General features: G+C 35.2%; 1 protein-coding gene and 1 non-coding gene across 4 annotated transcripts; one reads left to right on the forward strand and one right to left on the reverse strand.

Annotated features, from left to right (window-relative positions):
* Positions 1 to 924: 924 nt before the first annotated feature.
* On the forward strand, positions 925 to 5,057 carry LOC139847440 (PHAF1 protein At3g51130-like). Of its 3 annotated transcripts, none has more exons than XM_071837112.1 (12): positions 925 to 1,001; positions 1,509 to 1,614; positions 1,797 to 1,857; positions 1,971 to 2,137; positions 2,387 to 2,449; positions 3,196 to 3,243; positions 3,721 to 3,834; positions 3,915 to 4,017; positions 4,100 to 4,176; positions 4,309 to 4,413; positions 4,569 to 4,631; positions 4,752 to 5,057. In XM_071837112.1, exons 1-11 carry the CDS (start codon positions 967 to 969, stop codon positions 4,617 to 4,619), a joined length of 930 nt encoding a protein of 309 aa, XP_071693213.1. In that variant the 5' UTR covers positions 925 to 966; the 3' UTR covers positions 4,620 to 4,631; positions 4,752 to 5,057. The 3 variants fall into 3 exon arrangements, with proteins under 3 accessions (XP_071693213.1, XP_071693214.1, XP_071693212.1); XM_071837113.1 differs by having other exon boundaries at positions 4,569 to 4,618; positions 4,750 to 5,057; XM_071837111.1 differs by having other exon boundaries at positions 4,569 to 4,595.
* A 2,300-nt stretch (positions 5,058 to 7,357) lies between these two features.
* TRNAE-CUC (transfer RNA glutamic acid (anticodon CUC)) lies at positions 7,358 to 7,430 on the reverse strand. The gene has a single exon. It is a non-coding gene; the product is annotated as a tRNA-Glu (tRNA).
* Positions 7,431 to 12,025: the final 4,595 nt, after the last annotated feature.

Below are 12,025 nucleotides of genomic sequence, written 5' to 3' on the forward strand. Positions count from 1 at the left end.
ATACGAGTATATGCTGAAAAATGACCATTTGACTCTCAGTTCACCTCACGGTTAATGGCATTCTAAAGTACAAGCCCCAAGGCACACATACGTCACGAATACGAACAACTGCTGCCGTGTCGTTGGTGCCAACTGAACCAATTTAAGCATCCTTTGAAGTCAGATAACCGATAACCGATTACCGCGAACAATCATTTATAGGGTTTCTAAAATAAGAATCGTAACTGAAATCATAAATTGTTATCGTTATTATTCAATTATTACTATGTTGCAGAGACCACGTAGAAGGTGTGAGGGGACGGCGATGGGCGTAATCGGTCTCGATCTTCGTCCCGGACTCGGAATTGGTCCTTTTACCCTCGGTAAATATTGTTATTGTTTTTGATTGATTGAATTCTGTTGTTGCCTTCATTGTTTATGATTGAATTGTGAACCTCAGAGGTTTATTTGATTCGTTTTGCAAGAAATCTTATATTTAGATTTTGTCAGATAATTTAATAGTTGTATTAATTATGGATCACTGAAATTAATTAAAATGGAATATAGTTTAACTGCTTAAGATATGATTTAATTGATGTTGATTATGTTAGTTTGAACTTTGAAGTTGATAATGATGATTAAGTGAGGAATATTCTGGTTGAAGTTTCAGTTACTTTTAGATGGTGATTATTGATGATGTTGTGTTTTAGGAATGCCTATATGTGAAGTGTTTGCACAGATAGAGCAACAACCGAATATCTACGATGTTGTTCATGTCAACTACTTTGATGAGGTTTGTGATGGATATAATTATCTGGAATATTTACACATATTTGTTTTCATTTATTTATGTTGATTCGGAAAATATTCTTCAAGGTTTTAAATGTTTAAATCTAACAATGTTTGATTTACACCTAACAAAATGTTGAAGTGTATGTTTTATACAGGATCCGTTAAAGCTCGATGTTGTTATAAGCTTCCCGGATCATGGTTTTCATATACGTTTTGATCCATGGTCTCAGGTACTCTGTTGGACCTGTATCTTGAAGTATATAATTTCTGTAAATAGCTTAATTTTGTATTATCTTTTGTATGCGTTTATTTTACTGCTGCAAGTTACTCTTGGTTGGCCTATTATGCAATTTCAATTTTGGAATCGTGAAGTTACTTCGTGCTTCTGAATTTTATAATCATATGTGCTGAATGGTTAATTATATTTTGTAGATAATCAAAAGGTTCATTGTGCATTTGAAGTTAGTAGTTACCATGCAGTTCTTTATCTCTACTTTAGCACTATTTGTTTTTTTTTCTACTATATTATTATATATCTGGAACTTAATGTAAGCCGTTTTCTTGTTGTCTCAGAGGCTTCGTCTTATAGAAATCTTTGATGTAAAACGCCTTCAAATGCGCTATGCCACATCGTTTATTGGGTAGGACTTAGGAGTAATATACTGAATCATCTTCCAGCATTTTGACTTCTGATATAATCTGATTCGAATAATACTTGCCTTCTTGTTTATTTTCAGAGGTCCTTCAACTCCAGCTACTTTTGTAGCTGTTTATGCCGTCTTTGGGCCCACATTTCCTGGATTATATGACAAAGAAAGAGGCATTTACACTCTCTTCTACCCGGTATAATTTAGTTGACATTTGACAGTCATATTTAGAGGTTGGTCGATGTGGGTGTACCTGAAACAGAATTCTTTTTTTATCCAATTATAACCTAAATTTATGAATTAGAAATACACTTTTTTGTACTCTCAGGTTTAATAAACTTCAGTTATCTGAATACTCTGGCTGGCTGTTCTTTGCAGGGATTATCATTTGCTTTTCCCATTCCCTCTCAGTATACTGACTGTTGCCATAATGGAGAAGGTATAAGATATATTTGATTACCTTTATAAGATACATATATATATTTTTCTTAATTTTCTAATGTCCTATTATAATTAATAATTCATTCTTATTCGAATTTTTAATTGTGAAAGCTGAGTTGCCGTTGGAGTTCCCGGATGGCACGACTCCAGTAACTTGCCGTGTATGCATATATGACAGTTCAACAGATAGTAAAGTGGGTGTAGGATCATTGATGAACAAGGCATCTGCTCCTCCACTACCTGCTGGCAGCCTTTACATGGAAGAAGTCCACGTTAAGGTTTGCTTACTCATTGTAAACTCGAGCGTTTACACTTTAGTCTTCTCTCGATTTGACCCTAAATAATCAGATCATTAGAATCCGAATCTGTTTATAAAAAGATTAGAATCTGATATATTGTAACTACAACATAAAATCAGTTTAAAAACGCAAATTCAAGCACTTCTTGATTTTTGATTTGATTTCCTCATATTATTGGTTTATTTAAACTTTTTGTTTGTGATTGTGATCACCGTTCTCAATTTCCAGCTAGGGAAGGAGTTATGGTTTACTGTTGGTGGACAACACATTGCTTTTGGTGCTTCTCCTCAGGTAATGCTGACCAAACCTGTTCCTATTGATGTCTGCCTGTGAATGAGAGTCTTCGTTCTGGTTTTACTTGTCTTGAATATATTTGCTAGACGTGGTCAATTGGGTGGGTTGGGTTATGGGCAAACGATAAGCTTCTGGTATGGGTCTAAACATGGGCAAAATGGGCTGTATGAGATGACTGAGTGAAACATTTTAGTCCAAATATATCATTTTTTAGTGTTTAGCGTGTCAATTATGCAGGATTATCTAATAATAAATTCGCTCAGAAAGTGATTTAGTAAGTTTTATGCATCAGGAATACTCTTGCGTTGACCTATCGCTAGTTATTATAATCATTCTAATTATAATTTTACTCATTTGATCTCTTAGTAATAAAACCTATCCTGAATCGATGAATTTTTAAGAAAGTGACTTGAAGTTGCCATCTTTAAAGTTTGTTGGTATATATTAATGTTGTCTTGCTGTTCCTTTCATCGTTCAGAGATCTGTTTCCAGAAAATCACCCATGTATTTGCTAAATTATGGTGGTAGTTATGATGTTAGACATCCATTTCAATAGAACATTGTGTGTGTATGTGTATTAATCTTAAAATTGTTGATACGGACGCTAATAAAATGTTTCAAAATGGTATGATGAGTCCTAACATATCACATTATATTCCCAGCTCTCTTTCTTAGCACAACCTGCTGAGATTCTGGTGTCTACCTTTGCTTTCTTGATGATCGTTTTATCTTATTACATGCAGGATGTGTGGACAGAATTGGGCCGACCAGATGGAATTCATCAAAAGCAGGTTCTCTTGAGTTCAGGGTTGTAGAACTCGAAAAAAATCGACAAGTACTCGGTTAAAAATTCGGGCCGAATAGTCAGTTAAAACATGGTCAACCGTTGGTCAACGGGGATTACTCGCCAAAACTCAGAATATCAGTCAAAAGTCGGTTAAAATCCTTCAAATTCAAACTTGGTCAATATTCGAAAACTCCCCAAGTTGCTGATTACTCCTTAAATAGTCCTGAGCGAGTTATTTCCGAGTAGCGATTTTCGCAATTTTGATTAAGTTATGTTTGAAATTACTCAGAAAATCTGTCAAAATTCGGTTAGAATTCGTCAAAGTCAAACTTGGTCAACATTTGATTACTCACTAAAAAGTCCGGATCGAGTTTTCTCCGAGTAGCGATTTTCGCAACCTTGATTAAGTTATGTTTGAAATTACGAATGATGTTGAGGGATTATTTTTGTTTAGACTGATGTGCAAAATGCGATGCTGCAGGTAGACCAAATGGTAATTCATTCTGCTTCAGACCCACGGCCAAAAACAACTTTATGTGGCGATTACTTCTATAACTACTTCGCTCGTGGCTTTGATGTATTATTCGATGGACAGGTAATTACTTCATTTACTGTTTTCATTTTTAACAGTGCTAGTTGAGATCATCACGTGAGTGTACCGATGCAAATTTTCAGACTCATAAGATCAAGAAGTTTGTATTACATACAAACTATCCAGGGCATGCGGACTTCAACTCATACATCAAGTGCAATTTTGTCATCCATCCAACAACAGATTGTAATTATAATTTCATAACAAAAGGTCTCTGTTAGATTACTTATTTGTAAAATGATGTTATTTTTGGTTTTTTAACATGTAGTTGATGGTGAATTTCATCAAGACATAAGTTCTTCGAAAGGTAGTATTACACCTGGCACGAAGTGGGAGGAAGTCAAGGTTAGTATAATTTGTCACCACTTGAAGCTCACAAGTTGTTTAAAATATGTAGCTTGTATTATGTATGCTTTCATCATTAATTGTATATAATGATAAATAGTTTGGTTTTCGTACTTTATTATTGTTATATAGGAAATATTGGGAGATTGTGGACGAGCTGCTATTCAAACACAAGGCTCTACAAGCAATCCATTTGGTTCCACTTTTGTATATGGATATCCAAATGTTGCTTTTGAGGTAATATTTTGAATAAAATTAAGTGTATTACGTGATAATGACATACTTGCATGATGTGTCTTTTTTTTTTCTTCATCTTGTTATATCCTTCTTTTTGTAATTCTTACGCTCTTATCATATATAATTGCTCATAAGGTTTTTGTTGGTATGAGTAGGTCATGAAGAACGGCTATATTGCTACGGTGACTCTTTTTCAGACATCTTAAGTTGTGTATATGGTACACCACACAATTCGTTTATTATGCTGTTTTAGCACCAAAGTATTCATTTAGTGAACTGAAACTTAAGGTATTACTACTACTTATGAAACTGAAAGAATACTTTAATTGCCCTTGCAGAATACTATAGGCTTTGTACAGTTATAAGGTGCAGCAACTATCACCTTGATCATCATTCTGTTCATCCCACTTCAAGAAAAAAAAACAAAAAAAAACAAGCAGCTTATTACGTTGTAAAGGGCGAAATTTGTACAGAATTTACTTAGATTAACATTTTAATCTTTGTGTGATTTCCCACACCTGAAAAATGGAAAAAAGGAAAGAAAAGCACGAAAGTGAATGATGGTAAAGGGTGTTTTCTGCACCAACTTTATGCGTTGGTATTGTCATTGTTATTGGTGATTATGTAAATAAAATTAAGTTGCTTTGACCGTAGTCTAATTATCTCAGACGTCAATTTTATCTCACTCTAGTTGGATCTTACCTTCCTCACGGTATGCTCCCGAATCCAGGGGCGAAACTATTCGGGGCAGGGTGGGGCTCCCGCACCTAGTGGATTTTCAATTTTCAGTGTAAAATTTTGGGTTTTTCGACTTTGCCTTCTGTGGATTTTTTTTTGCCCTAAAACCTACATATTTTGCTCCAAAACCTTCAAATTTTGTCCAAAATTTTCAAACTTTGGCCTTAAAATCTTCAAATTTTGCTCAAAAATCTTCAAATTTTGCCCAATAACCTCAATAATTTGTCTAAAAACCTCAATTTTCTCCTAAAACCTCTATGCCCAAAAAATTGCTACGGTTTTAATTTTTTTTTGTCCCCGATGAAAAAAATCCTAGTTCCGTCACTAGTTCCGTCACTGCCCGAATCTAAAGGTGGATGATGGAAAATACTTTGGAAAGAGTTAGAGGTGGTGAGTCTATTATGATCATGATGAAGTACGTGAATCGAATATACGATATAGAGTGAGTGAGCCGTTGGTATAGTATGTAATAATATTATTATTATTACTCCTATTTGCTAAAGAGTCCCACAATTGGTGTTTAACCCCCCTTGCATTTAGGGGTGTGCATTAAACGGTTTCGACCATGAAACCGACCAATCCAAATTGATTTGGTTAAAGTGAGTTGGCTTATTTGGTTTTGGTTTGGTTTATTGGTTTCGGCCGAAAATATTTACGGTTTTCGGTTTAGATTTGGTTTGTAAAATTAACATTTGGTTTCAAACCGAAAAACCGAAATATACTTTTATTTATGGTGTATATATTAAATATTTAATCTTATTTATTTTAACTTTTAAGTATGAGTTATCTTTTATTCGTTCTTGTTTGAGTTTAATGTTTTTATTGGTTTGACTTCACTTTAATAATTGAATTTGTTTATTAGTTACTTCGTATTATGAATTTTTATACCTGAAAACTTAATTGATGTTGGTTTCGTCTTTATTTTTGTGCTACTCAGTTCATTGATATAGTTTAGATTGTAAATATGAGTTGTATACTCTTTGACTGCTTCTCATACTATATGTTTAGCAGGAAATATTGTATCAATTGCATACTTATTATTTAATCAATAATACATGTTTTTTTTTCTTTTAAATAAAAAACCTACACACTTTTTATCAAAGTTTTAATTTGGTTTAACCAAAATCAATCCATGCAAACCGATTTCTTATTTGGTTGGATTGGTTTGGTTTTGTCAAATTTGGTTCGGTTATTGGTTCTCAAAAATATTCTTGAAAACCACATAATCCAAACCGAATAAACCACGTAAACCATAAACCAACCGAACGAACACCCCTACTTGCATTTATCGAACGACAACCCATTACTCCTACATACTAAAAAAGAGAGTCCCAAAATTATTACTCCTACATACACATACTAAAGAGAGTCCCAAAATTGGTGTTTAACCCCCCTTGCATTTATCATACGACCACCCAAAAAACTTACATAATGCCCCCCAAACAATGTTTGAATCCCAATTTTTCAGGGGTTAAAAACGTAAAGTCATTATTTTTATAAAAAAAATTAAAACAAACTGCACCTAAATTTTTAACGGGCAGTATCTTCTCGCTCGCCGCGAGTTAAATTTTTTCAACTTTACCGTACAACTCGAAATAATTTTACGAACGCAAAGCAACTAACTATGCGCGAAACGGACGTTTTTTTAAAAAACCCTAAACATTTCAAACTATCTTTCATACATATATACACACGAATAATAAACTATCCAACCTAATTACATCATATCGATGTTTCCGTCCCCTTTTTTTACGCAATTTTTCCGACGCTTAAAATCCGCAGGCCATTAGGTATATTAGGTACTAACCACGTGTATCCAAACACAGTTGCAGCAACGCATTTTCGGTTCTGTAAATGCATAACGTTACGTTAAATATGAATATGGAACTCGAATAGCGCCGCCGCATCGCGCGGGCCAATTATACTCTAGTTATTATTATTATTATTATTATTATTATTATTAATTATTAATAACAATAATAATGCATCTCAAAATAGAGTAAAAAAAACAAGGAATCGTATAAAAAAAGGTAGACTATAACGTGTAAATGTAATAGTATGTGTTTTGATAATGGTATTAGTTAATATAATGCATCTCAAAATAGAGTAAAAAAAACAAGGAATCGTATAAAAAAAAAGGTAGACTATAACGTGTAAATGTAATAGTATGTGTTTTGATAATGGTATTAGTTAATAGTAAAAAACATTCCGTTGCCGGGACCTGAACCCGGGTCTCTCGGGTGAGAGCCGAGTATCCTAACCAACTAGACTACAACGGATCTGGTTGATTTATTCAATTGATTGTTATATAACGGAAAAAAACGCTAATATACATTTATCTAAAAACTCCAAATTTTGTATTGTGAAATAATTTATCATAATAAAATAATATGGACTATTTTTTTTTTTTTTTTTGAACGGCAAGATTGCATCAGTCCGGACCGAAGCCTAGTCATCATTTGCACACACACACGTTCGGGCAGAAAACCCGAACCACGATCACAGGGATCCGAACCCTTAAACCATCCCGAGGGGCAGGCGGGCCGGACCTTAGTCCCGGATCGGGTTGGTAAAACCTTCCCTTTGGGCTGACATCAATGGAGCCTATTTCAGTGCATGTTTAATTTGGTCATTCAGAAGCCAGGTTCGAACCCTGGACCTCTTACCTGGCGAGGGTGTTAAACACTACCTCGATACCACTCAGGCAAATGTCTCGGTGGTTATGGACTATTTTGTTTTAGAAAATGAAATGATCGATAACCTGATTTGCTGGTCTTTAATTAAACGTACTTCCTAAATACTTATTTGCCTATTCGGTCTTTATTGAAAAGCTGAGATGTTCATAAGCTCGTGTTCACATCTTATCCTTCTCACCATTCACGTTCACTGAATATTTATTTATTTTGGGCGAAAAAATATATATTACATTGGAAGAGATCGCTTCATCAAAACAAGGATCTAAAAAGAGTTACAATGACAGAGATTAATTCTCGATCATGAGAACAAAAACATAAAGCTACAAAAATTTTACAATAGTAACATAAGAGAAAGGGATTGTGTTCCCACACATAGGAATGAAGTCCATGACAAAAGTTGAGGTTTGTAGCCCAAAGGTAAACCTCTAGTTTGATGTTTCGAACATTAACCGAACGACAAGTGAATTTGCCATTGAAGATGAAGTCGTTTCTAGCTAACCAAACGGACCAAAGAGTAGCGGGTCCAATCAATTTCCAAAACTTTGAAGCTTTAATACCCATGCCATAAAACCAATCGAAAGAGAAAGCTTCAACCAAACACGGGATAACCCAACAAATATTCCACCATTTAAACAATTCCGCTCAAATGTGAAAGGTCCACTTGCAACTTTAGGCCAAATAGGATTAGCAATATTTCCGGAATGTAGAATGACCCGAATTTCATCGGCTACCGAATATGAATTATCCGGAGCAGCACTCCATGTTACGAGATCGGTTTCGGCATCTGTTAACAAGTGATTATCGAGAAAGGAGCACAATTCATCGTACCTCATTGAATCGTATTGAGTTAAGGGGTGTCGAAGATGAAAGTCCCACCTTGTTTGAGCCAAGTTCAAGTGAGCAAGCCATCGTCAATTTTGGACAGTAGCATAAGGATAAAAAGATGAGAAGGACAAAGATAGGAAGTCGTCCTTAAGAGTTCTACCGTCGGCCCACGAGTCATGCCAAAATAAAAATATTTGCCTCGTTACCAACCTCCCACCTCCATATATTTGAGCCCACAATGAAATTTAAAGAAGCGTCTTTTTGTAAGTTGATTAAATCTCTCCATATAGGAGACAATTGGGATGTTAATAACGATGATACATTATTCATAAGTTTTCCCGAAAAAGAAGGCCCAAAATAAGTTACAACAATTGACTACCACACACTTTGTTTGTTAGAATTCATCTTTACCCACTACTTAGCGAGCATAGCAAGATTTTTTTTTTATCCAAAGAGGTGTAATACCTAAACAGCCCATATCCTTTGGAAGACATACCGATTCCCACTTGACAAGACTCGTTTTCTTCTTGAGACAATCCCCGCCCCAAATAAAATTTCTTCTAAAACTTTCGAGTTGTTTGATGATAGCTATTGGAGCTTTATATATGGACATGTAATGAAGTGGAAGGTTAGAAATAACCGCATTTACCATGACGAGCCGACTTCTGAAGGAAAGACATCCACCTTTCCAACCCGCAAGTTTCTTTTTGAATTTCAAGACTATAGGCTCCCACATGGCAATTTTATTATTGGAAAGACCAATCAAAATGCCTAAATAATCCAAAGGAAAGGTTCCAACATTGCATTCAAAAATGGCCGAAAAGGATATCATATCCACTCTTGAGACATGAATACCATATAAAGTTGTTTTTATGGCATTCATTTGTAAACCGGAAAGATCAAAAAACACCCGCATAATGTGCTTGATACGCGTGAGTTCTTGTATGGACGTTGAGCAAAAATGAGCGTGTCGTCCGCGAATTGAGAGTGATTGATGCCTTGATTTTGATTGACTTTGCAACCTTCTAAAGTACGATTGGCTAAGTCTCTTAAGAGCATTTTACTCAATACCTCCGCGACAATGATAAATAAAAAAGACGACAAAGGGTCGTCTTGTCTTAAACCACGTTTCATAATACCTTCAAGGGACGGGGATCCATTCAAAAGGACCGAAAAATGAATATTAGAAATACAAGTCCAAATCCAAGATATGAACTTGCAACTGAAGCCCATTTTTCTAAGACCACAAGTAAAAAATCATGTGAGACATAATCATAGGCTTTCGAGAAGTCGATTTTCAAAAGGAGGATAGGTTTTTTTTTCCTTCTTAGCCATGTGAACCACTTCGTTAACGACCATGACACCATCCATAAGTAATCTCGAAGGAACAAAACCATTTTGAATCTTACTAATTATGTGTGGAATTGCGGTTTTTAGCCTATTAGCGAAAGTTTTGGCGATTATATTGTAAGGAGCGTTTATTAGACTAATAGGGCGCAAATGTTCGATATCCTTTGCGACATTAGTCTTTGGAATCAACACAATAAATGAAGAGTTGAAACCCTTTGGAAAGGTTGGGCTGTCATGAAACTGTTTAAATAATTCCATAATATCATCTTCAAGAAAGGACCAAGATTTCTTAAAAACTTGTAGCGAGAAATCGTCTAGACCCGGTGTTTTATTGCCATCAATACCATTGATTACAGAAAATACTTTAGAGCTAGAGAATTGATCTTCTAAACCAAATATGATGTGGGCTGGAACTTGGGCCAGATTCAGTGAGGCCCAGTCACATTGGTTATAAACAGAAGCATTAATAGTGTTGGAAAAAAGTTATTCAATTGAAGAGCATAATCTTTGACAGTTTGGGGTTCGTTGACCCAAGAATTGTTGATATTCATACCTGAGATGTGAATGGATTGTTGTCTAATCCTTTAAACGATATGAACAAAATCTAGAGTTATTGTCACCGAGCTTTAACCAATGGTAACGTGAATGGAGTCTTTGTTTGGATTCAATGCGAATAGTGAGGCACTTTTTTAGCTTTTTAAGAGCTACAATATCGGCAACTTCAATGTCATAGAGATCACGCACCTTATAAGTATCTTTGATTCTTTTGATCTCGGTTCCACATAACTTAATGTCAACAGAGTCTTGATCTCGATTTAAGGCATTCCAAGCTTTTATTTCGGATCTTAATATCCGCAACTTTTTTCCAATGACAAAAGCAGCCAACCCATATATCGAAAGCAGACCATTTAAGTTCACAAACTGTAAAAAACCTGGTTTAGCTAACCTACTGTTGTTAAATCTAATGGGTTTTGGGCCCCATCAAATGAGTTTTTGTTGAGTCCCCAAAATAATTAAGGATTTAATTATGACAAAACAGAATTTATTTGCACTAAAATGTTATGTGCAGCCAGCACAAGTTTGTTTATGTATAGACAGCAGATTTCGCTGTGTCAAGTGTTTAGTATGCTACCTAGTCTACCAGCACAAGGTAGACAGTATTCTTCAATTAGCACAGGATGAGTACCCAGCAATTCAAGAATATCAAGTGACTCAGCAATGACGAACCAGCATAGCTGGAATTCAGCTTACTACACAAGATAGCTATGTTCCATTACAAGCATAGTGGTTTCCTGAGTGGTCTACATCAATTTTACTATTCAACAGAAGTCAAAGACAAAGTTGAACAGAAAAGGACACGTGTCGGCGGCTGATAAGTGACCTTACAAGACCACGTGGGAATGCAGAAGTTTAACGCATGTGCAGACATGTGTTATCCTTTGTCAACGCCTAGGGAACACGATATTCTATTTGTTTAATCAAATAGTGGTGCCAAACCAAATTGTGGTGTTCCTGCAAATAGCTACCAAAGAGAAAAGAGGAGAGCACACTCTCTGATGCAGTTGTCTCCACAAGTACAGACATCCTATGTTCCAGTGAATAATAAAACAACTACACGGTTAATAGGACTACTATAAATTGATGTATCCACTATTGTAACAACTAGTGGTGTGGGTTTGTTTAATTAGAGTCCAAAACGTGTAATAGCTTAGAACACCCTCTGTAGCTATACTTAGGTAAATCTGTATCAACCAACTATCATTCTGCCGAGGATAGTTGTAATTCTTTATGATTTAATCAATAAAGAATAAACCGTTAAAAAATTACTTTTGACTCTATTTAATTTAATTGCTTGAATACTAAACTGTCTAAACTGCTTAAGTTAATTAAAAAAGAATTGTATTCACCCCCTCTACAATACTCCTATTATTTATCAAGGGACCAACAACTGGTATCAGAGCCTCCGTCTTGATAATTTAATATCTTGGATCTGAATTTTCTCA

Source organism: Rutidosis leptorrhynchoides, chromosome 5, assembly GCF_046630445.1.
Source record: "Rutidosis leptorrhynchoides isolate AG116_Rl617_1_P2 chromosome 5, CSIRO_AGI_Rlap_v1, whole genome shotgun sequence".
Classification (NCBI taxonomy): domain Eukaryota; kingdom Viridiplantae; phylum Streptophyta; class Magnoliopsida; order Asterales; family Asteraceae; genus Rutidosis; species Rutidosis leptorrhynchoides.